Source organism: Egretta garzetta, unplaced genomic scaffold (assembly GCF_000687185.1).
Source record: "Egretta garzetta isolate BGI_Z169 unplaced genomic scaffold, ASM68718v1 scaffold287, whole genome shotgun sequence".
Taxonomy (NCBI): domain Eukaryota; kingdom Metazoa; phylum Chordata; class Aves; order Pelecaniformes; family Ardeidae; genus Egretta; species Egretta garzetta.
In genome coordinates this window covers 3,367,255-3,393,844 of record NW_009260435.1, presented here as the reverse complement: position 1 = coordinate 3,393,844, position 26,590 = coordinate 3,367,255, and the positions used below count along the sequence as shown (strand labels likewise).

At 35.3% G+C, this 26,590-nt stretch overlaps 1 protein-coding gene across 2 annotated transcripts in view; it reads right to left on the bottom strand.

Moving 5' to 3' along the window:
* SCAPER (S-phase cyclin A associated protein in the ER) overlaps positions 1 to 26,590 on the bottom strand; it is a 161,919-nt gene that overhangs the window by 109,860 nt on the left and 25,469 nt on the right. The window contains exons 5-16 of one of the 2 annotated variants that reach the window (XM_035899552.1): positions 24,556 to 24,656; positions 23,044 to 23,160; positions 19,876 to 20,033; positions 12,384 to 12,646; positions 11,690 to 11,932; positions 9,977 to 10,147; positions 9,438 to 9,513; positions 8,860 to 8,977; positions 8,412 to 8,523; positions 7,796 to 7,936; positions 4,834 to 4,989; positions 1,560 to 1,702 (exon numbers count right to left, since the gene is read on the bottom strand). In XM_035899552.1, coding sequence (XP_035755445.1) covers positions 1,560 to 1,702; positions 4,834 to 4,989; positions 7,796 to 7,936; positions 8,412 to 8,523; positions 8,860 to 8,977; positions 9,438 to 9,513; positions 9,977 to 10,147; positions 11,690 to 11,932; positions 12,384 to 12,646; positions 19,876 to 20,033; positions 23,044 to 23,160; positions 24,556 to 24,656 — 1,799 coding nt within the window. The remainder of the gene's footprint in view (positions 1 to 1,559; positions 1,703 to 4,833; positions 4,990 to 7,795; positions 7,937 to 8,411; positions 8,524 to 8,859; positions 8,978 to 9,437; positions 9,514 to 9,976; positions 10,148 to 11,689; positions 11,933 to 12,383; positions 12,647 to 19,875; positions 20,034 to 23,043; positions 23,161 to 24,555; positions 24,657 to 26,590) is intronic. The other variant, XM_009643932.2, reaches the window with a different exon arrangement.

The window sequence follows — 26,590 nt, the reverse complement described above, 5'->3', positions numbered from 1 at the left end:
CCAAAAAAACCCAAAACCCAAATAAAGGAAAAAATCTCTCTGGTCTAATCAGCATCTGACAAAGAAAAACAAATGCAAGCACGGTACTGCAATATCAAGCACAAAGCATTTGAAAACTGAGTGCTATAGTGGCAAATATACAGGAAATTTGCTGAAACAGTACTAACAAGACAAATGGAAATTGCTGTTCTTCACAGGTCATAACGAAATAAATGGGGTGCAACAAAGGAAAGTGACAGACTTTAACCTGATTGAAGAGTAAAGAATTATATGCCTTGAGCCTTTAGACAAGTTCTAACCGTAGAAGATCTCAGAAAACAAAGATGTCAGTGGGACAAGTATCTCACGTTTGCTTACTGTGAGGGTTTCCTCAAATTTCAGAAAGACTTAGAAGCCTTACTCATGCAGTGTCTACCTTCCCAAAATACCATAACCAAAATTCTCCCGATTAGTCCTAATCTTCCTCAAGTGTCTGAATGAGAAGAAGAGCCTGAAAGATCCCTTCCAACTCACTCTATCTCACTGTGACTTTGGCTCAACATATTGACCCACGAAGTCCTGTGCAAGGCAATAGATCCTATCCACGATTCATTGAACATATCATTGAAAGTTGAATCTCTTTATGATGTCAAGCTAGAATTACTCATGACTTTGGAAGATGAAAGAATGTGATCAATACATTTCTGAATATTTTACTTGGAGGAAAAAAAGCTTCATGACAACTTTGAAGAATACAAGCTGTGACAAAAATGTTTAAAGAACCATTAGTGAACACTTCTTGTCACAGGAAAAATGTAACTTCCATTTAGGTTTTATGGAATGCTTGTGGCAGTGGAACTGCAGGGAAAGAGGGAATAATAGGATGTGTATACAAATAGAATTTGGGAAATTAAACAGTAAGCAAAAAGTACTTTTCCTGTATCAGGCTTGAGAGTAAACCTTTCTCACACACTACAACACCACCCAACATTGATTCTCTCTGCACCTCACGTTTGGCTCAAAAGACAGAGAAGAACCCATATGAAAATGCCTTTATGAACTTTTGATTATGAGCAAAACCACAAACCAAACAGTTTGTAGGCAGTAGAATTAATGAAGCCTGATTTCCCAGCTTTGTGCTTCACAAATGTAATCTCTACCATCTACAAAAAGGTGAACTCAAACTGATGCCAGTAAATCCAAAAGTTACTGGAGAGTGGAGGAAATAGGGAACACAGGGACATTAATCTTGCTTCCTTTGAAAACTAAACTAAAATATGAAAAAGGCAAATTATTAAAAGGTCTTGTTAGCAATAAAACTAAGATTAATATAATAAAATACAGCCTTGCATGTTATATTGTGCATGTATCTAGGAATACAAAAATCTATTACAGAATTTATGATTACTCACCCGATTTCTTCTTTCAAACCATTCATCAAGAATATTTATTAACATTCCTTTTTAAAATACTAAACCTGAAGAGCTAAGAAGGTACTGTTGTTGTTACAGAGAAGCTGCAATTTGCTGGAAAGGATAACGGTGAAGGGCAAGGAGCCAACAAAGTTATTGTAAAGTTACCTGGCCCTCTCCCGTGCAGCATCTTCCCGTGCTTTTTCTTTCTCTTGCCTCTGCTGTTCAATCCGTGCTTCTTGTTCTTTCCTCTTCATCATCAGCTCCTCAACTCGGGCTTGCCGTTCTGCTTCTAGGGCTCTCTTGCGCTCCTAGGCATAGAAAATAAGTTCTAACTTTTCTTTTAGGAAAAAACCAAAAAGGAATTAACAGAAACTGTATTTTAACATTGGCTTATGAAATTTTACCTTACTTTCATGATGGATTGAGAACTGTGCTTTTATTAGATAAAGGAATAATACACAAATATATGTTCAGAAGCTTGAACATACATTCTAAGTACAGTTGTATGAACTAAGCTACACATTCACTGGCCATATATTTTGCTCATCTTGAAAAAGTCTATCCACTACAAAAGCTTATAAAACTAGTTCATTAATTAATAAGTATTTGAAAACATTGTAAATATCCCACAGGATATAGGTGATGTAGAAATAACATCTGCTCCCATGGAATATTAATATTTAAATTATTATTCTGAAACTATGTGAATGATGTTATAAACCAAAATGGATTTTGACAATTCAGTTTTGCGCTATCAGTGATTTTTTTGGTTCCTCTCTCATGACTCAATTTTTACTTTTTTCTGACTAAGAAACTATAGATGGTATTGTAAAGCTTTTTGACAGAATGGCTATACTTCTATCAGGAACAAATGTATAAATAAAGCATGTTTGAAACCTCACACTTAAATAAGACATTAAGTTGGTGAGTTGAACTAAGAGGAAATGTGATTATTTGGTTTAGCTGAAAGTCAGGGGAGGAATGGGTTTTTAATGTGTTCCTCAAATGCTTATCTTGCTGAAAAAATAGTCTGTTTTGTATGACAGAATAAATGAAAAATAGATATTTAAATACACTCCTTGCCACAAACTCCAGCACCGTAAAAGCACATCACTACATTAGCAAATAAACTATCTTCCTTTCAGAAGACAGTGTGAGATTTCATTAGCACAGACCAAAACTTGCTGGAACGATAAACTTTTTTAGATGGTTAGATGAGGGTTCTGCATTCTTAAATATTGGCTTTACCAAAATGTAGTCATATTAAAACCAGAAAATATTAACCTTATACTTCATTTAATTCAAAAAATTAAGAACTATGAAAATCAATTAACTTTTTTTTGTTTCATGCACAGCATTTTATAACAGTCAACATGATGTTAACTGCACTGTCTTCATTTCCACAGGCAATATAGCTTGGTAAAGGATAATCAAAACTGTGGCTTTCACAGTAACCATACTCTTTCCTGCATAAAGTTTCAGCAACAGCATTGCAAGAATACATTGATTTCCTTCTTAATAAAATAAATAAGGCAAGATATAGCATATTTTACTACAACTGTGCTATTAAATCAACTAGAATGCAAACTGTGTATATTATATAAAACACAGTGCATCATAAAAACAAATACTGGTTCTGCTGGACATTCAAGGTGGCATTTGAAAATGGACCAGTATAGCTTGTACATTTTTAATTAGGTACCAGTGCTACTAAATGGAAAAGTAAGTAAAAGCTGAAAAAAATCTGTAGTAGATCCTGTAATTAAAAAGTTATAAGCTCAATGGAAGGAAGAGTTTAAAGGCAAATCTGCAGAATTTGGTGTCAGGAAGAAGCAAGTAGATTTTACTGAATGGATCGGAGAAATACTTGAGGTTAACAAAGACATTGTTCAGGTAGATAAACAGAAACAGCCCAGTTTCCAGAGATACTGAAATTTTATACCATTTTTAGAATCCTTGTGATTTTGAATGTATAGTAAAAGTCCATCACTGTTAGAGTAAACATAAAGTAGTTATGTTTAGAAGTGTTGTGTTCTTTCAGAGTTTGAGAAGCTTTTGCACGAAGTTAAACTCATACTTACAGGCCAGAACTCTCATGATTCATATCAGTTCACTGAAGTGGAATTATTTGTTTGCAGTTACACTAACTGCTAAAAAAAGTTGTAATACTGGGAGTAGGTCCAGCTCCACAACAGTGGAGGAAAAGCTCTCCTGTGAGGGGGATACACATTGTTTTATAGAGGACAGCAGGGGAAGCTACAGAATACCTCAAAATACAGGGCTTTGCTCAACTGTTAAGTAACTTGTGCATGGAAAAAGCACAGCAGGAAGCATCAGCTTGATCCTTGGTCTGGCAGAAAGGATATGGCAGAAACAGTGTGGTCAGAAGTGGGATTTAGTACTGAAAGCCTGTCTGCAGTGTTTGTTCTAGCTCAACTACCAGCCAAAGACCAGCGTAATACTTATACAACCCAGGAAAGGATTAAAAAAATGGTAGAGACAAGAAAGAGTTAAAACCACCCAAAATCCCAGAAAGGGATTCCAGGAAAGCTGCATTCTAGAATAAGGGAGTATGAGTAACTACAAAAAACGGCATCACTGAGATCAGGCTTTTATAAACAATCTGGAAGGATACTTTTGACTTGATAACGCAATCAACCCTTGGAAAACCACAAACTTTTATTAATACGTTCTCTCAAAGAGTTTTATCCAGAGCTTTTGGAGTACCTTCTGTCTCAAAAAATGGCTTCTGAAGTCAGTAACGTGCCCCATTTTTCAACAAAACAGAATTAGCTGCTAATGCTAAGTACTGATCTCTGACAGAAGCTGGATTCACAGGTGATCTACAGTTGTGGTGATCTGAGGCATGTATAGAGAGGGAGGAGGAGTTTACATAAGAAGAAAACTTCAGATTCTAACAGAGAAAAGCATCAAAAAAGTGGATGCATGAGTCTGGCAAAACTTAGTGTTAGAATGCTGTATTAAAATAAACCAACAAAAAATACCAAGGAAACAACCCACACCAGGATTCCAGGAACACAAACACATCTGCACTGTGGTTTTCACTGATCCTGTAAAAAGTATGATAATTACGACAGTAGGCTTATGATAAGGAATATTTTTCTGTTTCCCCTCTCCAAGTTTTAAGTGTTACCAAAACATAAGGATGTTCCTATAATGGAGTGACAAATATTTTTTAAGGAAAGCTTAAGACAGGCATGAATCATCTACCCAGCATCTATAATAACTCTGCTGTAGCGACTTTAAGACTCACCTTTCTCCCTCTTACTGCTGAAACATTTTAAGTAGAAACATGTTAGAGTACACTTTTCTGAAGTTGAACTAAGGAGGTAAGACAGAAAGCAAGACAGACTACATAGCCAAAATGAAAAACAAATACATAGTTCATTGTCCCCCTGCAACTACAGATATATTATACCTGAACTGCTTCATCACGTGCTTGTTTTTCCTCTTGTCTTCGTTGAAGCTCTTCTTGTAATTCATTTAAGCGTTGTTCATATTCTTTTAGTTTATTCAGCACATCATGACGTTTGTTCTGAGCTTCTAAGGTGTTTATAAATGCAATTTCATTTACCTGCAAATAATCAGAAAGTATAAGATCAGATCAGAAAAGCTGAAGGAATTTTCATTCTTGGTGAATTCCACCCATTTGTTAATTATCCATTTGACAATTAAACTGATGACACATTTCTCCAGAATGGGTTGGAAAACTACCAAGTTGAGAAGAGGGCTTTGGGGTTTTTGTTTGGGTTTTTTTGTTAGTTTGTTTTGGGTTTTGACTTTTGGGGGGGGGTTCTTTTGCTGTTGGGGATTTTTTTTTTTTTTTTTTTTTTAAACAGAATAACCCATGATCTATAAAAGAGAGAAATTGAATTGTATCAGAAAACCAAGAAACTTTGGCTAAATACCAGGAAAATCTTCCCAGTCTTCTCAGCAATGAGACTTCATTAGTCTATTCTCTCATTCACAAACTGGAATGCTAAGACCCAGCTGGATAAATCAGTAAAACACATAAGTACTAGTAGAATCCAAAAGGTCTTTTGATCTAACTTTAAATATATAGGTACTTACTGAATAAAAAAGTGAAACAATACATACTATGAATAAGAAAAAAAACAAACAAGCTCATTGTCTTAATATTTATCATCAGTACCGCCTATTTCACAAACATGTATATTACTTTTCAACCAGAGGACAGTGCAATACAGAAGAATAAAAAAAAGAAAATCATATGAAAAGGCCTACTTAAAAGTATTTTAATATGTATACTAAAAACATCAAAAAATATTCTTTTCTACTAAGGTTCATGAAGGTAATCAATATTTTGTCCTTGCTACAGGGTTGCTGAACAAAATTCTTGTCAACTTCAGGCTTTTAAATGCAAATGCTGTAGAAATTTATAGGAAAAATCAAACTACTATTTAACTTAAATTTGATCTAATAAAATCAAAATTTTAGAACCAAAGTTATTGAGGAAAATTATAAAAATTTATCAATTATAAACCATGCTCAAACCTATGACTGAAACAGAAATTCTTTTGCTGTACTCAACGTGCATGCTCTGTCTGAATCTACAAAAGAAATGAGTAAAGAAAGAGAAGATACATGGACAGACAACAACAGACAGGGCAGTAGGATATATTTGTTGCTTTGTTTACTGACTAGAATCCATTTACAGAATGGATTTCACAGTTCAATAAACAAGTAAGCACTGGGAATTTAGATAACCAATAGTGCAGCAACAGTTACCATGGTCTTCAGCTATACTACGCATCAGCTATTTCTCTAAAGCCTTTTGGCCCAATTAACCTTTATTTCCAGAACACAAGAACCTCAAGAGCCAGCAGATCTTACACATTTAAACACACATAATACCTGAAACATCTGCTTAGCTGGGGAATTACGGCAAGTGTGATTTAGTTAATATGATTATAGAAGTCACACCGGTGTAATGAAATAATAATGAAGGTAAGTTAGACTAATCTAGAATTCATTTTAATCCAAGAGACAGAAACAGTGACTAAGTAAAAAAGCTAAATCAGTTTTGTTGTGCTTATCTTAAATAATATGGATGAACAGCTGCATCAATCACAGCTGGGATACATGCTCATTATATAATGTAACATTTTAGTTTTAAGGAGATGCATGCATCTTTACTTGGGAAAAAAAAAGTCCTTAATAAAGTAATACCATTTACATTGTGCTGGTTTTGGCTGGGATAGAGTTCATTTTCTTCATAGTAGCTGCGATGGGGCTATGTTTTGGATTTGTGCTGGAAACAGTGTTGACAACGCAGGGATGCGGATGTTTTCGTTACTGCTAAGCAGGGCTTACATAGAGCCAAGGCCTTTGCTGCCTCTTACCCCACCCCACCAGCGAGGAGGCTGGGGGGGCACAGGAAGTTGGGAGGGGGCACAGCCAGGACAGCTGACCCTAACTGACCCCAGGGATATTCTATACCATATGATGTCATGCTCAGCATATAAAGCTGGGGGGGAAAAGCAGACACTGCTCGGGGACTGACTGGGCATCAGTCAGTGGTGAGCAATTGTTTTCATCTGCATCACTTGTCTTTCTCAGGTATTATTTCTCTCTCTTTGTTATTTTCCTTTTCCTTAATTCTTTTTTTCTTTTTTTTTTTTTAATTTTATTTATTTTTAAACTGTTTTTATCTCTACACATGAGTTTTCTCACTTCTACAATTCTGATTCTCTCCCCCATCCCACCAGGGGCAGTGAGTGAGTGCTCAGTTGCTGCCTGGGGTTAAACCACAACAATGTTTATCAAAGTAATAGGAGTAAGGTAAACCAGAAAGCATTTATTGAAGTCAGAAGAGCACTAAACAAAATACTTATTTTAGAATAATTGCCATGTGCTAACTGTAGGTTACTATTTATTTCCAACTGTTTAACAATATTAGTGGTACAGAACACAGCAACAGAACTATTGTTTAAAGATACAGAATGCGGCATCTAGAATGCACGTTTAACCAAGGAGGAGAGCAATGAGTTCTCCCCACTTCTCATTCTACATGCTGGAAAGCAGAGAATTGATAATCAGATTTTCTGCTCCTTTCAGGAGCTAGATATCACCGAAAATGCTGCCACACTCTCTGTGAGGAACAAAAGCAGCAAGGTGACTAACAGGTCTTTATTTCAACCCATCTTTTCTTACAGTCCAACCCTAATAACAATTAATTTTAAATTCATGTTAGAGCAAAATTGACCGGTTTAGGGATCAGCATTTATCAGCTTCACAGTTCACATGTATTCATATCTAACTTGTACCATCCTTCACAACCTACCTATGAGCACTCTGTGGTACAAAACATATACGAGCATAACTATTAAATAGTTCCCCTTTAGAACAAAATAACTTACCTTAGCTTCTTCCTCTTGTGCTTTTTTCACAATTGCTTGTAGCTGCACTTCACGTTTAAATTCTGCGTGGAGTAATTTCTCCTCCATCATCCTGCGCCTTTGATCAAGTAATTCTTCTTTCCATTTCCGTACATCTTTCTCCTACATATAATGAGCAAATTCACTGCTAATACAGTAATTAAAAATAGGGTCTGAACTTTCCTCAGAATTTTCTAATATTTGAAGCTTTATTTACAGTAATAAAATATCTTGATGCCCTTACACAAAGCCTGCATTATGTTTAATCCAAAGTACACTGATTTGCTAACTGCTTCATTTTGGTGTTTTAGCATTTATGTTGTATTCACACAACACATTTCCATATTTATCATGCCTCCCTTGAATCTGAGTCAGTATAGTATGTCAGCAACACTCTCACAGAAGTCCATGATTTCCAATAATACTTTCTTTTAATATCTGTGATGCATGAGTCATCTGTGAAAACTATGTGAACTCAGACTCGGAGGAAAATTTCATTTCACCGCTAGTTTTAATCTCTAACATTTCTAGACTACATGGAAAAAAACACTTTTCTGAAAGGCAGCAGACTGGCTCTTCTGTATTACAGAAAGCTTACCCTCTCCATTAATTTTTGAAGCTTCAGTGTCTTTTCTTCACGTAACTTTTCTCTCAGCTGTTGAGCTTTCATTTGTTTCTCCTCATGTTTCTTTTTGGATTCTGCTATTGTTCTTTTAATAAAAAACAAAGCAGAGCAAAAGTGAGTGAGACAACATTAACTAACAATGTTGCAAACATTTCTGTGCCTTTTTCAGTAAAAGAAAACAAACGGGCCACGAGAGGGCAATTATTTCCCCTAAATGTAAATACTGTTCTTCTAGTCTTCATATCTTGACTTACTGGACAATGGAGCACGAACCTAGTTAGTTATGAAAATAATATACTGATTTCTATTACACTTTCCACCTACAGACTTAAAGGAAGTAGATTTATGAACAGTTTTATGCAGCCATGAGTTTGGTTGCTTGTTTTCACTGGCTAATCAAAACAGGTAACAACTATAAAACCTTTTGCGTGATGGTGACGACAACTTCTCATGCATGTGTATTCCATGTCCAGGTGGACGTGCAGGCTCTTCTTCCACTCTGTCTCCCCAAGAATTACTCTGGCGCCATGATTCACGAGCTGTACATAAAGAAAACAAAGATTTAGATAATTTAAACACGCTTTTCTGGGCGAAGTGTAATTAACAAGGCTTAGTTCCTCTTAAAATTTTTTCTCAAACAGGTTCTCCTGAGCCGAAGCAAGGTGCAAACACAGGCTGAAGCATCTCTAATCCCTGGACGTTTTCAGTGCCTAGTGAATTTATTACGCTTTTATCCAAGCGTTAAGATAAAACTAGATAACAAATTTTAAAATTCTAATAGAGAGATGGGGGAAGAGAGCTGAAGAACAAAATCACACAGAGACAGTTTAAACACACAATTCCACGTTTCCTAAGGAAATAACATAAAAAAGAACGTAACTTAGAATAATATTTAGATGTTAGGGGGATCTTCCGAAACCTTAACTACCCATGAGTAAAATGGGCATTTATCTAAATTTTGTCATTTCAACGTAAGCACAGTAATATATGAAAATTTACCTTCATAATCTGCCAGAACATCATTCCAGTCCATAGACATACCACAGAAAGATATGCTTCCATTGCCCATACTAGCCTAAAACGTAACATGATCCAGACAGTAAAAACATAAACCTTAATGCGCGGGTGTACACACATATTAAAGAGTGCCAACTCAGCAATGTTTCCAAACTGAACTAGTCACCTGAAAGACAGATGCTGTTCCTGCTGTTTCTGACAGCAGAAATGGAGACTTCTACTTCACCTAGAGTAGCTCCTGTGTGGTAGCAATGAAAATAACGAGTCCCGGCCCTCCCAGTTTCATGCACAAAAACAACTGCAACATCAGAGGACTTTGTACCACTGTGCTGCTGAGTTTAGTAAGACTAAATATACCTTAGGCAGTATGGTATAATTACTACAAGATACTATTTACTTTATTTGCCTGTAAAACAGGTTACATTAACGCAAAAATGAACACTACCAAATTCTATATTCATACTCCACTGACATAAAAGACAGCTTGAAGTTGGGTATTTTAAAATAAATTCAACACTCACAGAGAAATCACTATCATTGTCAGTCTCGATATTAATGTCATTGTTTTCCTCTGCTTCAATCTCTCTAGTTAATTGCTCTTCTTCTGCAATAGCACTAGCAATGGCTTCTTCATTTGCCTTTTCCAGGCGATCCGCTAACTCTTCTTTCTTAGCAAGGACTTCTGCCATAGACTGTAGGAAACATGAAACCAGAAAAAACCCAAATTAGTAGCAGGCATAAAAAAGTGGTTTCCATATATTTAATATGAATTACATGATATTTTGTTCAACTTCTAATTACTTGTAATTCCTTTACTGCTATATTTTGTGAAGGTAACTGAAATATAAACACCACTAAAACTGTTAGCAACTATCAACTCAGTTAATAGCTACATGAAAAACTTAAGAAATTAATTACCATTCACATAATTTCAAAATGTATTACATGAACATTGTCATTAAAAGCAACAATTACAGTTTTTCTCTAATTATTCTTTTAAATATTCTTTTAAATATCTAGTCTTAGAGACTAAGCAATGCATGCTCTGAAACATAAATTACATGCCCTGCTGTTATCTCCAGAAAAGAAACCATGCTCCAAAGTATTATTTAATGATGAAAATGGATCTGCAGATGAACTGTATCTGGAAACCTTACCATGATTAATACAACAGAATCTCAGTCTATACTTATTTTTCAACATGAATGACAAGACAGTTAGGCAAGAACATAAGCCTGAATATGCTGATCGATTGTTGCCTTCTCTTATGTCCAGTATTAACATTTCCACTCCGGGTACCAAACAACAAGCCAAAATCTGTGTTCAAAGCAATCTAATCAGGAGTAGTAAAATGCTCACAAGAGAGACAGATCCCATCAAACTGTCAGCATCCTGAACTGTTAATAATTGAGAATCTGAAACAACATTAGTGGATGAGATGCTAGAAATCAGCTCTAAAAACAGCTACTTGACTTGGAAATTACCTGGTAGGAGTCCAGTTTATAAACGATGTTAAAGGGAAAGCGATTTACAGGGAAACTTCTGCAAATCAAAATTTTAATCTAGCTTCTAAAAAACCAAACCAAAACATAACCTGAAAGCATAAACTGGATTTTACGTAGCATTACTGCAATTCTCCACTCAGAGAATCCCAGTAAAGCAGACACACCTCGAAACCTGCAGAATTCTACAGACAAGAGAGGATGTTCTTTTTGGGAAGCCACATAAAAACAGAATACTGACTTCACATTTGGTGCTTGAGAATGGCATTTGGCCATCTTGCTAGTTGTATATGAAGACCCAAGAGAGCAGTTCAGCTATCCTTAAAAGGCAGAGGTCTACATTTGTTTCTAACAGAATTTTGATATCCCATGTATTTCCAGTTTGAATAATTAGCAAAACCGGAATAAGAAAGTAATGAGTCTGACTTAAAATGATAGTGAAAGGAAATAAAAAATTATGGCAAACATATATGTAAAAAAGTAATGAAAGCACAGATCTCTCTATTCCAAATAACATATTTATATCTTTCTAGTTTAAGTTCAGAAACTTTACTGGAATTAAATCCTATTGCGAAAAGTATCTGTGCAACATATGATTTTTTCTACAATAAGCACCTTATAGACTTTTCTACAATTTCCACAGCAGCCTAACAATAAACACTGTGCAACACAGAATGAGAAAATTAAGGCTTATATTTATTATTTACTCAGAAATCTTGTAAGATTTCTTACCAATCTGGCAGCACTCACATTTGAAATATCTGAGGGATCCATTTCAGTTTCAGTTTTAGCTTTTTCTGTTTGATGCTGGTCTATAGTATCAGCGATCAGGGAGGAAGCTTCATTAATCTGCAGAGTTCTTGAAGTGCTGTCAATATTTGTGAGAACAGGAGGTGTCTCAGAAACTGTTTTTAAGGAATCTTCTTGCAATGGTGTGCCAGCGACCCCATTATCTTCCGACACGTGTGCTGTGAACTAACAACAGGCATTTGCCAAATTAACAAAATGTAACATACTGATTTTTAAAGTCACTAGAGTCAAAAGGATTTTAACAAAATGTCTGGCAACCTTACAGCGAGTGATGCAAACAACAACATATATTTCAATAGCTCATAATCCTGTGAAAGTTGGATCTTTCTATTGGAAATCTTCTATGAGATGTGCCTAGTGCTGAGTTTTTGGAAAACATGGGAAACTTGGCCACAGCACTGTAAAAATATGTGGTTCATCTCATGATTTTTAAGTTGCCTATTTGTGCCAACATCTTAATGCTTTTCCATAAATGTTATTCAAATAGCCATTCTTTTTAAATCCTTTTCCAATCTGGTTAGTGAATAAAAGCTATAGACAACACCACCTTTAGAAAATGCTCTAAAAAAATGGTTGCAAGATTTAAGGTTAGAAAATGGTTCAAAATTGTACTGACCTGAGTACTTTCAGTAAGAGGACCTTCAGGCTGATGCGAAGGATCTTTCTGTACAAGCTCGGTGCTTTTGGATGCACCACTGTCAGTGAGCGAACTCCCATGCTTATTCTCTGATGGTGGTGAAATGACATTTTCTTTGTCACTGTCACCTTTGGACTTTGGTGATTCTGCAGCTACAGGAGTTTTTGTTGCCAAAGCTGTGGATCGAGATCGAACAGGCCTTCCACGCTGAACTGTTTCCCAGCCCTCTGCATCCTTTCGATCTACATAAAAAAAAAAAATACCCCATTCTATTTATAAGTCTCCCTTTCTTAGTATTATGAACAACTGTCTTATTTCAGTATCACACAAGTTCTGTGATAAAAATGGTCTCTTTAAAAATAAATACCAAAAAAATCAATGAAATATTCTTTAGCAAAGCTTTTTACTTCAAGGAGTGCTATCAGTTTCAGAAACACTGAACAACTCTATTCATGGGATCAACTCTGGTACTTCAAGAAGCTAAGTTACTCATACACAAAACAACGTGAAAAATGGCAACACGTACTTAAGCTTTTCATGCCTATGTTGCTATTTCATGAGATGGTAATGCCCAACAAAGGAACCACGCTCTTGTTGTTCTTCGTAGCAACCGTAACGTTAAAGCCCTTTTGTGAAAGTGCAAATCTCTGCAAGTACAGATGTAATTGCACATCTTAGCATGGAAAGTATTGTCCAGAATGTGGCTTACTATTCTTCCAGGAATGTTTTCTTTACTTTTTCCATTTGTTTCATTCTGATAATAAAAATACACTAATCAGTGTCAGCTTTCAGAAAATTTCTTTTCCTGAATTCCAGGAAATAGCAAAATGTTGCTACAGTGGGACTGCAAATTGAAGGAGAAAACAGAAGAACAGTTTACTTCAATTTACTTTGATGACTAAATAACTGTTAAATACAACTTGCTGATCAACATTTCTGATATCTAATCCTGGTACATACCTGAAAAGCCTTCAAAGTTATATTTGTCTGCCTGAAGTATCAGGTCTTAAATGTGATCAGATTTCTAGAATATCAAGGTGAATCCCCTTCTCCATACATAACATTTTCATGGCAAGCAATTAATACCAGCACATGCTTTCCCATACATCCTGAAATGACTGTGATTGTTTTGAGACCTGATGGTACAGCTCACAAATGTGAAAGGTAAGTTCACACGTGTCTATTTGCTGAACAGAAGTTCTTGCAAAAAACTCAAGAACTAACTATGCGCAGTATTTTCCAATATACTTTTGGCATAAGCTTTTTTTAGGATCATTCACATAAAAGGAAGAGAAGGGTGTGGAAGACTAGTTTTGCCTGGAGGAGAACAGAATCAAAAACTAACTAAATCACCTGCTTTACAGAGGGAAGAAACATCTAGAATAGAATAGAACTTGTGTAACAAAATTCATTCTCTGGGTATTTCTAAAGCTTTTACTAACAAAGATGGTCCCGTAGCTCAGGCATAAAGATCAGAGCTCAAACATTAAAGTTTAACATAAACATGAATAGGAATAAATATGAGTCTACTTGGTCATCAAAAAATGTAATTTGAAACACCCAAGGGTGGTGAGAAAACTGAATTATTTCTGTGTTATGACGAATTGCATGTTACCAACTTAAAGACTGGCTTAAAACTTGCAGTTCTAGAGATCCGACTTTTAAAAGCAAAATACAAAGTGGTTTAAAATATGTAAGATACAAGTGCTGTGCTATGCTCTCTAAAAATACCACCTGCTTTCAGTAGGAACACATGATAGTTAGGTTACAAGAAGTGAACCATCTTTATGGACTGCCAATAACATCTATATGCAGGTCAACACACCCATAGGGAGATGAAAGAACAAAATATTTTTTCTTCCTTTCAGAACATGTATGGGGTTTTTTAAAGCAATTTAAAAGGATCCGTCTTAATATTAATTTTCATGGTCAAAAATCCTTGAGTCTTTTTAAATTTCCCTCCAGGGCATTTGTTTCTGGCAACTCTAAAACAAGTACAGAAATTCTGGCACCAACTCTTTTACTAGAAGTGCCATACTATAAAGCACTGCAGTGGCACAGTCATAGGACTGTCAATAAAAAGATTATTTTAGGTAAAAGATAAAACCTTTGTACCTAAACTACCTTTAGGTGGACTTGAACTGATGTTCAACATCAGCAGTAACCAGTAAACTGGTAATTAGCCCAAACCAGAATTAATGGCACTTTCACACCTTGCTTCCCTTGGTATCTAGCATTTTACAAACACTAAATGTTAATTTAACATTTAATGTTCTTTTAACATCTCAGGATGAAACACAGCAGCCTGGACCAATGGCTGGTGTAAATCATGAGTTACCAGTGAAGTTAACAGGACTGTACTGAAACCTACCTTGGCTCATGCAATAACTATTTTTACATAACTATATAATTGGTCACAAACCTTAACAATAGTGATAATATGACAGATTTAAAAAGATAACTCAATTTGATATTTTACTGTTGAAACTGTTCTAATCTAGAAAATTCACTGTGTATTTAAAAGTAAACAAAATTCCAAAACTTTGTGTGAATAACTATAGCTGATTTCTTCAGATTACTGACAGTAACCAGAGACAGCATACCTCTGCAAAAAGCCTCTCTATGTTTATTCCCCCTATGTGCACTTGCACATGCTTCAGTATGCACCACTGATTAGAGAGGGGAACGGCAGTCAAAAAGATACAGATTTTATTTTTTGCTTTACCACAGACTTTACATTTGAACCCTGTAAGATACTTTGGCTTTATTTTTATTTCTTCATCTCTATACAGAAAAAGTATTATTACCTACAGGACCTCTCTTATCTCCAACAGTACTCCAGGGAATAGGGTTTTAATTCCACAAGAATCACAAACAGATTTACTGCAGAACACTCTAGGCACACAGCCTGTGTAGAATATGGCCCTGCATTATGTGGGACATCGAGGACTGTTCCTACCCCACTGACTTTTGTAATTGTTAGGACCACAAAGATTTTGCTGTATATAGCTTATGATAAAATTTGGCCAAGATATTTCCCTGGCAAGTAATATACAGACAACTAAGAGACTGTTCAGAAGACTGCTGAAATGAACCAAAAAACCTCCACTGCTTCCCTGCAGCAGACTTTTGGATGGCGATTCCTTTTGCTCGTCACTTGCAAAACAGGATTGTTGCAAGATTTTACTTCTACTTATTCTGAAAACTGAAGTCAGCTCTCACATAAAGCATCTTTTCTACATTAAAAAGGATCAGAAGATACTCTTTAGTAGTATCTACTGGCTAAAGATAGTTTTACTAACATCTAGATAATAAGACAAATTATATATAAATATTAATATAATAATAATTATTCTAATATCCTCTAATATATTTTACTAATATCTCTATTAATATCTACTGAAGTTACTTCTACTAGGGAAAAAAAAAAATCTTGCCTGCCTTGCCTAGTTGATTCCTTGTTTCATGGCATATTTCTTAGTACTCTAAAATTATAGAATTAATCAGAATAAAATTATTCAGAGCATGGCAAAGCCATAATCACACTTGCTACACTACGAATGCACCTTTAGTAAAAGCCATATGCATTCAATTTTTAATTTGTATTTATTCAGTCAGATTCATAATTATTACACAAGATTCATCCAATTATTTTAATAGCACAGAAATTATGCTTTGTGTTTGAGAGAATATTGTTTGGCAAATTCTCAAAATTTTAAATCTGTTTTTAATACAAGCATGCATTCAGACTGTTGAAATATTTGAAATAATTTTAACAGTTTTATGCCACCTGACAACTAGCTGTGCACAAGAATTTACTTTTTCATTTTAATTCACTTATCAGCGTAGTATTCAGCCATTTCCAGGCATGTTTCTAACAAAAAGTTTGCAAAGCTAATACATTTATTGACATTAGATCACATAGCTCCTAACCTGAAGCCAAGTTAATACTCAGTAGGGCATCACCCTTCCTCCTTTCCTTCACTTATTTCCCTACGTCTGGAATTCTTTTCATATAGCCCAGTAGCCATCTCCACATGCTAAGTATCACATGCTGGGTTTGATTACAGCCAGAGTTTTGTTAATGAATAATTCATTTGACTACCTTGATCATTCTCTAGTTTCATTTGAACTTCCCAGTCCCTGCTTGCTCTTGTATTACATGGAAGTGACAAGCCATCTGTCATCTTGAGGCCCTCACAGCCACCAGGGCCTCACGCTTTCGAAGTTACTCCGTCTGGAAGAACTGGCCAAGCAGCCTTACTGGCAACATCAATAAAATAAATCTAGGCAAGCATGTGCAAAACTCTCAGGAGTTCTACCTCAGGAGATGTGTGTCCCTTCTTAAAAATTTAATTGCAAGTAATATACTACCAAACCTATTTGACCTTCCCCACTCATTACTAAACCTCAGCCCCAATTTTTTTTTTTAAATCCAAAGTAGTATTACTGTATCTGAGAGGTGCTTTGGAAAACTATTACTTGAGAATCTGGAAGCAAATCTAGAAACACAAACTCAGCTGTAATACAGTTACAGCGCAGAAGACATGAAAACCAGAACAATAAAATACAAAACAAAACACAAAGAAAATGTAGCAAGAAGTGGTAAATTTACAAACCATAACAAGAGACAGTGAGTTAAGGCAAGACTTTAATTAGAGATGTTAAATGTCAGACTACTTTTAACAGTCATGTTACAATGCGAGAGGGGAATAGAAAAAAAAAATACAAAAAAAGAAAATTAATGTAAAGTTTTCAACAGAAATTATGCTTAAGAATTTGACAATCCAGTCAGGAATAAACTGTACTTTGCTGTCTGACATTCCTGCAATTTGTTCTCAGTACACAGAAGTTACACGTGCTTCCACAAGACCAGGTGCCAGCATGCCTGAGCCCAAACAAGGACAGTTACTTTAGAGGACTGCATGTCCTGTGAAGTCAGATCTTAGCTACGTTACAAAGAACATCTATTCACAACCATGGACATGAGCAACTAATACAGGAAAAGATGATGATGATGATGATGATGATAATAATAATAATAGTAATTTATAAAACTAGATTTCATGTGTGGCAACAGAAAAAAACATTCCATACTTCTGAGAAGTTTCAATGTTCTTGACTCCCCTTTCTCCTAAGTTACGTACAAACAATAAACAACTATTCTAAATGTAAGCACCTCCTTGCAGTTGTAACACACACTCTAAACTTGTATCACCTACCTAACATCTTAACACAAGCACCTGGGAATTAATTTCACACTAGGCTATTGCCTCTGTGTGCTACTGTTACTAAGCTAATCTTTTCTCTTGCCATAAACTGGTCAGACAATAAGATTACACTATGTTTTATATTGTAGAAAACTCTCAAGCATGAAATACAAAATTATTGGGTTTTTAAGTTAATGAAAATATTGAGGGTAACAGTGAGTTTAATGAGGGAAATGAGATAAGATGATTTAACCTCATTTAATTACGCATCCAGGAAAAAAATAATTTAAAGAAATATCTGTAAAAATAATGTGTTTTCTCTCTCCCTAAGGATTAATTTTGTTAAATTTGGAAATTCCATCAATCATGAAACAGACATAGTATCAAATCACTTGACCACTTCACAAAAACATTGTGAGACCTAATGATAATGGTGTTGGAAATCACTGGAGAAAAAGTGTTTTAGGGAAATGCTGCCACTGTAAGCCCCAGCTGGGCTTTAGGGTAGGCAAAAGAGCATTCCAGGGTGACAGGAGGAACCCTCCCTCCCACATGGCCTGAATGTACCCAACAGCTGTGAGCGCATTAGCTGGAGGACAGGCAGAGCAGATGATCCACGAGCCTCATATCTGCTTCAGTAATGCATGTTTAGAGCCTTTGTGACTCCCTTTGCATAAACTTCACAGATCCTCTTGTGTTCCCATCAATGAGGTTAATCTGATTTTACCAAAGCAATCCTAGCCTCCATACAAAGGATAACATGCTCCTAAAGAGAATCTGATTTGTTAAAAACATGAGGAAATAATTGAAATTCTCCAATGTTGAATGTCAGAGATGAAAGATTTTTAAGAATAAACAAACCCTCTAGAAGGAATTACTGTTAAATGATTCAAGTCTGAATTGTATAGCATATTTTATTTTAAAAATTACTGAACGCTTATCGGCCAATACCACAAGACCCAAGTGGTTTCACTCTTTTTAGAGCTCACCGGCTGCGGGTAGTGGCCAATAAAAGACAGCACAACACTGACTCTTCAGCCCTTTAAATGCCTAAACCTAACATAATATGAGTGACAGTCAACAGAAAAAGGTTTCATTATGAATAGCTTCAACTACTGGCAAAAATTAAAAGTGGCATTACAGTTTCAAATACAGTGTTGAAAACACAGCCAAACTGCTACTATTCTCAAACCAGCTCACCACAACTATATACAGCAAGATACTCCCTCATACAAACAGCATCAATCAATTCCCATTCAAACAACCAGTTTCAGAGCATGGTTTTGATTTTTCTTTTCTAAGCATAAGAATCCACATGCTACTGAACTCACTTATGTCATATGGCAAGACACTTGGACAAGGTATTTTAGTTCCATAATACACCACAAGTCTCCAAACCACTATACATGACTTCTGCTACTACTACATTGAACGTATGACTATCTTAAATTAATATATTCTCTCACGGTGATTTTGCTTTTAAAAAACCAAATTATGAACATTTCTTTTTTTAGAATATCCATTTCTACATCCTGCCTGCTGATTTAGCAGAAAGTTATCTGAGACCACACAAGAAAAGACTAAATGGAAAAATACATCTCTGAAGACAATCTCAGGGTTCCAGTGAGTGCAAAGAAACTAACTTTATAAACCAAAAGGTGAAGCTTTTTATGTCTACAACTAAACAAATCTTTTCTAGAAGAAAAAGACCCCAGCAACAAGCCCAACAAGCATTCTCCAAGCAAAACCTTCAGAGAAAACAATTCGTAACTGAACATGATGATTCCTGTCTTCAAAGAAAAAAAAAACCAAACCACATTAATTGTTACTTCTGCACAGTTCTGATAACATGGTCTCCCTGGGCACATAAAGCTATCTTGAGCTCTTTTACAGATTCCTAGACATGTATTATTCACCATATTGTTAAACCATTCAAAATTGCAGTCAGTCAGGTTATCAGTTTATGACCAAAGACCTTTTGTTTCTTGGGGTGTTACGTACTGGTATTTTAACAGATCAAATTCTAGTTAGTGGAAATACAGTAGAACATTGCCTACACATGAAAACACAACTTTGTCCCAAACTTAACTATTACAATGATAATGTGAGGCTGCATTAATCTTTTATCTTGATACTTAGTTTAAACATCAGATTTTGCAAAATTGTATTTAATTCTGGTTTGAAAATAGGTCATCACATGCTGAACTAATTTTATATCACACAGTTTGTGAAAATAACTTCAGCCACTTAAAGAGACTTGCCATTTTTCCGCGATGACTTCTGTACTGGAGGTGGCAGACAGGTTTGTGCTGTTGCTAGCTCAGGATTGGCAGCTTTAGTTCCATGATTGGCTTTCACCTTATCAGCCCAACTTACACCAGGAGCCAGGCGTGTTGCAGAAATGGTCACTGCAGGGTTCCTAAATGAAAGTCATAGCTGTTTTTAGTGCCTAATCAAATAATAGACGAGTTCATTAGAAAATTTAATCAGGACACTCTTCAATTTTGGTGTTCACTGATTCAGACTGAGAGCCAGTTCCAAAATTTTAAAAATGTTTAATGGCTGAAGAAACACGCAGCACTGTAGCGATGGACAAACAATTCCCACAAGAAACATTCTCTGATACTAAATTTTCAAATAGAAATAAAAATATGGTGAGTATTCACAGCCAAACGTTACAGCTCTTCTAATGCATTTTCCTGGGTCCTGCCCTATTGCATCAATGACTTGTACAGAATGGGCTGTACCATTACTAATATGAGGAGCAAAGTACATGTGCAAGAAGTCCAAACAACTGCAGGTTTAATTGTAAATGTAGATCACGTATATCCACAAGATACCCTGTTCCAAAGTTAAGTAAATAAAAGAATAGACCCATTTTCTATTTACATTTAGCAAAAATAAACTGTAAATCTGGAAGGGCATTCTGTTAGCTTTCAGAAAGATCCAAATGACTGCCTAACTTTGAATTTCTGGATGGGCAGAACTGTAGCTTTTTTTAAATTATTTTAGTTTGCCTTTTATAAAAAGTTGCCATTTCCTGCACAAAGTTTAGAGCAAAAAACCTACAGCTTTATTTCACTGAATGCAAGCAAAATTTTTCCAGTTGGAAAACGGTAATATTCATTCCAGAAGCACATGTTCAAGAAGTGTCCAATTCTCTTCTGTAACAAGAATCATTTTATCTGCAATCATACAACTGGTTTCTCTTCCAAGCTTTACAATACCTATTAAAATATTCCAGTAAATCCAGCTGCCTCATTAAGCTAAAACAAACCAAGAATAAAGAAATCGGTATCTTACAAGCTTCAAAGAGATGTGTAGAAAGCCTCCATATAACTAGACTGTTCACTTACTTTAAGCCCGGTGAGATGTCAGTTTGTCATTATTTCCTATTTTTATCAAGTCAGGCATCAAAAAAACCTATCAGGAATAATTCCACAAATTCTAAAACCCTGACTGCTTGGTCTGTATGTTTTTAATAATCCCCACTGATCCTATAGGGATGCAATACCATTTAATGTGAGAAAACCAGGAAAAGAGGCCAAGCCCCGTACCCTGTCTCTGATAGTTCCGTACAGCCAAGCAAAGAGGCTATCAGAACCGTGCAGTACAGAAAAACTTTTCCTTTGGCATACTCTCCAGGTTGCAGCAATTTACATTGAAAAGTTCTAATTTATTAAACACATCTTTGTGTTTAATAACTCAAGATGGACTTCAATCTTTGTGATACTGATTTCTGAAGTAATTTATTCGTTTGGCATCCAAAGCATCACATAATAACGAATTCTACATACTAAGTCTTGAAAAATACTTCTGTCATTTTAAGCTTCATGTTTGATCATTTCAATTAGTGCTCCCAATTCCTTTTCATTAAAAACAATTAAGAAAATTTTCTACTCATCTTCTCTGTAAGTGATTTAGTTTATCATATATTTGTTATCTCTTCTCCAAACTCTTTTCTTTTTCCATTAATACGGTTGGATACTGCTGATTGTTCCTTTTCCAGTTTCTGCACTTCTACTTTTTCTACATTGCTTTTGGGAAGAGATGATGACCAAAGGTACAAGTCATTCACTATGAATTTCTACAGTGCTGCAACAATCACTTCCTCTATTCCCATTCTGTTCAAAAATTTCCATAGCGCAAGTATGTCTACATCCTTATTTTCTGCCCTATTTTCTCAAACACACACAAAATATTGTAGTTTTCTGGTGTTACTTTGCTTTGAGACACAAGCAGACTAAGAAAAAGTTTGCAAGTCTGAAGGATAGAAAACTCATCTTGTTATTAGCTGCTTTAACACACACAGTTGCTCATCATCTCCCCATGATGGTGAATAAAACAGCTCCAGCAACAATAGCCACACGTAATTACATACAGAAAAAGGCTTAGCTGAAAGACATTGTTATGTTGACCTGTTGTGTAGTAATACAAAAAAAAGAGCATTCATCTCCACCAGATTAAAATTTTTCATTTGACTACTTGTGCATATTTTCATCTAATCATCATGCCTTTGAGTAGACACCTCTCGAATGTTGTCAGGTAGGTATCAATACAAACATCTACAAAGAGATTAGCACCATTGGAGCAATTTTTTCAACAGAGTTTGTAATAGTTTTGTAGAAATACTTGATAATCAAAATCTAAGAGAGCTCAATACTCAGTGGTACTGACCAAATATTTTAATATTACATCTCTGCTGAGCACATTATAACCACTTATGAAACAGTATAGTATGTGCTCTAGATCTCAACAAACCTGAACGAACTAAAAAACACACCCTGAGAAAGATTTAAATTGGACACATATGTGCTCTCCAGAACTGAAACTGCACCAGACAGTGCTGCTGTAAAATGGTGTTTATGCACATTTTTGTTGAACTGCCTGCAAACAGCCATTTTCATTTTAACAAGTAAAATATGCTTTACTGTAGTATATAATATGCTGTATATTTAAACTAGCATCAGTTTTGCTATTCATCAGAATCATAATAAATATCACTTTACATTCAGTCTTTTTGATCTATATTTACTTTTGCACACTCAGCTGGCCATTCATGTTGCATACACTGGCAATTTTAAAATACCAATTACAGAAATTTTGAACTTTGTTTTGTAGTGGGAAGAGAGCATTAAACAGATAAAATACAGTTAGTGTAATTATACAGTTAGTGTAATTCATGTTATCTTCAGGTCTTTGGAATGACCAGTAATTAAATATATAATGAAGTAAGTAAAAAATTAAGTCCGTCATAGGATTTTCTTTTACAGACCACGTGCTTTTCTTTCATGAATGCAAATAATTGCATGTATGACTTAATAAACAGCAAAACAATATACTGATTACTATAGAAAAGTTTATTCATGAACTCTCCTTCTAATAAAACCTTATTTTAGCTTTAATAAACGTATGATCTGGTTTCATACCCAAAATTTAAACTTCTTCGAGCATTTGATGTCACAGTAATTCTATCTGTTGATGGACTTGGAATCACATGGCGTCCTGGAGACATTTTCTTTACTTCCCAGGCTAATGAAGTAGGTCTGCAAATTCAGGAAAGAAAAGTTTAAAATAAAATTCACAATAGCTATTCCTCTACCACCTTAAAGGTAAAACAGCACCGACAAATGCTATAAAATATTGATTAATACTGCTGAATTTAACCATACATCTTCACAATTGTTTCTACACCAACTCCAAACCGTATTAGCCAGACTTACCTCAAAATGTCAGCATGGGACCAAACATTAAAGCAAGCGGTTAAAAGGAAAGAATAAGGGGTAGGACTAGAAATATCCTCTAATTCTAGTGACAATAACAATGCATATAAAAGGCCACAATCATTTAAGGCACCCTGGGTTTTCCTACCCTGCCTAACAGAGCATTCAATACAGTTTAAATGCTGCTTTGGTTAATGTAAGTATCAAATTATCTACAGAACATAAAAATCTTTAGAACTAACAAAATATATCACCTTCCACTCCCTCTATTATACTATTGGCATACCAAACTTTGTCAGCAATAATATTTACTAATAAATGTGTACTTGCAAAGATAATGGAACAGGTTGATTTAAGTTAACTGCCACTGACAGAAAATGTTCTCATCCAAACAGACACAGTTTGAGGCGGAAGCCAGGGTAGCACTTTCATTGTGCATCTCACTGAAGCTGATGCTATTCCCTTTTTTATTTTTAACTCTTGTTCCTAAAGCTCTCTGATTACGTGAAAATTACAACTGGCAGTTAAAAACAAAATCAAACTTGTAGAACCCATCCTAAAGCTCTCTGATTACGTGAAAATTACAACAGTTAAAAACAAAATCAAACTTGTAGAACCCTCTGCTGATGAAGACATTCAGAAAAGCACTTACATAAATTCTTTTTTAACTGGTTCCAGTACTACTGGCAGGATTACCAACCTATAAACAACTAATAAAACCACTTTGTCATGGTCTACTTTTCATCTCTACCTAGGCATATGGGCGACTGCACTCACTAACTCACTACCTAACAAAGGAAAATGGAAGAACTAAAGTGTATCACTCCACACATACTACAGGTCTCCCATCTTCTACAGGCACAAATTATACCAGCAAAACCTTACTTCTCATTTACCTCTCGAGCTAAAACTTAGGCACCGAGGCACAAATTCAACACTAGGCATAAATTATAATGATGTAATCAGTTGTACCTTTCTGATACTACACTTCCAAATCCTTTACCATTTCCAGCACAGCTATTCACTGATAACACTAGCAGAGCGGATAAAATCCCCTGTATGTCCTCACACCAATTCTGTCCAAAAGGAAAATTTCCTACTTGATGCTCCAGAGCAGATATTAAAATTGGTTCTATCTACTGACACTCTGTTACAAAATAAAGTTTACTATGAGACAGTATTTTGATGTGGATTAAAAAAATGTATAAATCTAATTACCTGCTTTGAGCATCAGCTTTTTCTAGCTTCTCCTGTAGCTGTATCCAGTCAATCAATGCTTTGAAGTCCCTTACATAGTTATCAAGCATCATCAGGACTTCCTGAAAAGCAACCATTACATCAACCTTTATATTTAAAAAACACACACCCCTGCCCCAATAAAGGAACTGAAAAGAAAGTAGGACATTTACTAGTCTGTAGCGCGCTCATAAAAAAAGAAAACCAAGAAAAACCCTGAAAACAAAAAAGCCCAGATAGTTAAGATATTTATGTGAACAAACATTAAAACATTTATCCTGTCAAAAAACATGCACATTTTCTAAGATCTCTGGGAGCACCAATGTCTAAGGACAAAATAGCAAAATCTGGCAAGAAAATAATTCCTGTAAGTATTACTGTTTCAGGATTTTTTTGTCAGAGTTGTTGTTTTTTTAAATATGCTGGACATACTTCATCAAAGCAGCAAAACTGTCTGTAAAACCTGACAGACCTGCAAAAGACTAAAAATATTGCAATTAATCTGTTTGCAAAGTAAAAATACACAAAGCTACACAAAGGCAACTGCATCAGACAGAGCGAATTCCTTCTGGAGAATCGTGGAATCCCTGCATTAAAAAATACATAGTTCTTACACCCCTGAAGATCAGTAAACCGTATTCTGTTCCTACGGATTTTCAAGTGTAAGGAACTTGCAAGTGATGTCTGGTCGTACGTGGCCAGATTAATGACAGACATTCTATTGTCACATGAGATTATCAGCACTACCGTACTAGTAAAGCTGCTGTATCAAAAAGACTCTCCTGGTGATATTATGAGAGGCAAAAGAGAAAGACTGCAGCATTACACTTGGTTTATAAAATCATCATGTTTGACATAAACCTCCTGAGAAATAAGTAAAATAAGCTGCAAGATGCCAAGTTTACATTCTCTTCTCCAATTAGCCCACCTTAACAAGTGAAGTCAGTCACCGATTGCACATTCTTGTCTATGGAGTAATTACATGTCCAGACCTTGCAATTCCAATACCCAGATTATACTTCTTGACCAACACAAACCAATTAATTTTTTGCCATTTTAAAAATTACTTTTGAACTATATGGAGTTACTGAAGAATTTACACATTTTTACATTAATTAATCACTGAAAGCTGTAGTCAAGAACATATTTTATGGCTTGAAAGATTTACAAAGTCTCATAAAATAACACAAATGGGAGGGGTTCTTAAGAGCAATCTAGCCCGCCCCATAATTCCTGGGTAGGATTAAACATACACTGTCAGAAATTATGTGAGCATGCTGGAGTTTTATTCAAAATATTGCAAAATCTTGATTAAGTACTTAGACTCTTGTAAATTATGTGTTGGTCTCTAACAAATAAAATTAACTATTATGAAAAGACATATAAAATTAACTTGACTTCACACTGTATCAGCAAGAAATTAATAGATAAAATGCCAGTGGCTGAACACTAAAGAACTAAGAGACTTGTTTCTGATAAAAAATATCCTTAACTTTCAGAAATTATTGACTGTATCTACTGATTTCCAGTTTGGTCAAATGTACAAGTGTAGTAAGTATACCAAGGTCAGATTACATACAGAAACAATAAAAAATTAAAAGGTAAATTGGGTTTTTATTCACACAATACTGCCATTTTTTGACAGCAAAGCAGAGCAAAATACCCTATGATTAAACTCTTCACTTTGTTCCTTGAGCAAACTATAGTTATCTACTGTCACTGGTAGAGAAAGAAGTAATTCTTTACCATGCAGGAAGCTAGGAAATCACTTATATTCCATGTATAAACTCAAAAATCATTTACTCAATATGACAAAAACCAGCCAACAGGCATAAGGCACCTTCTCAGCAGAGCTGATCATACCCAACAAAGCACGTTAATGCATTTCTAAGGGAGACAGTTCAAGATCACATCAATCAGAAATAGAAGCTTTCATATCTACTCTTTCAGAGACAAGAATATCCTGTACTCTATGATGACATGCTGAAAATAATAGAAAACCATAAATGGAGCTTGA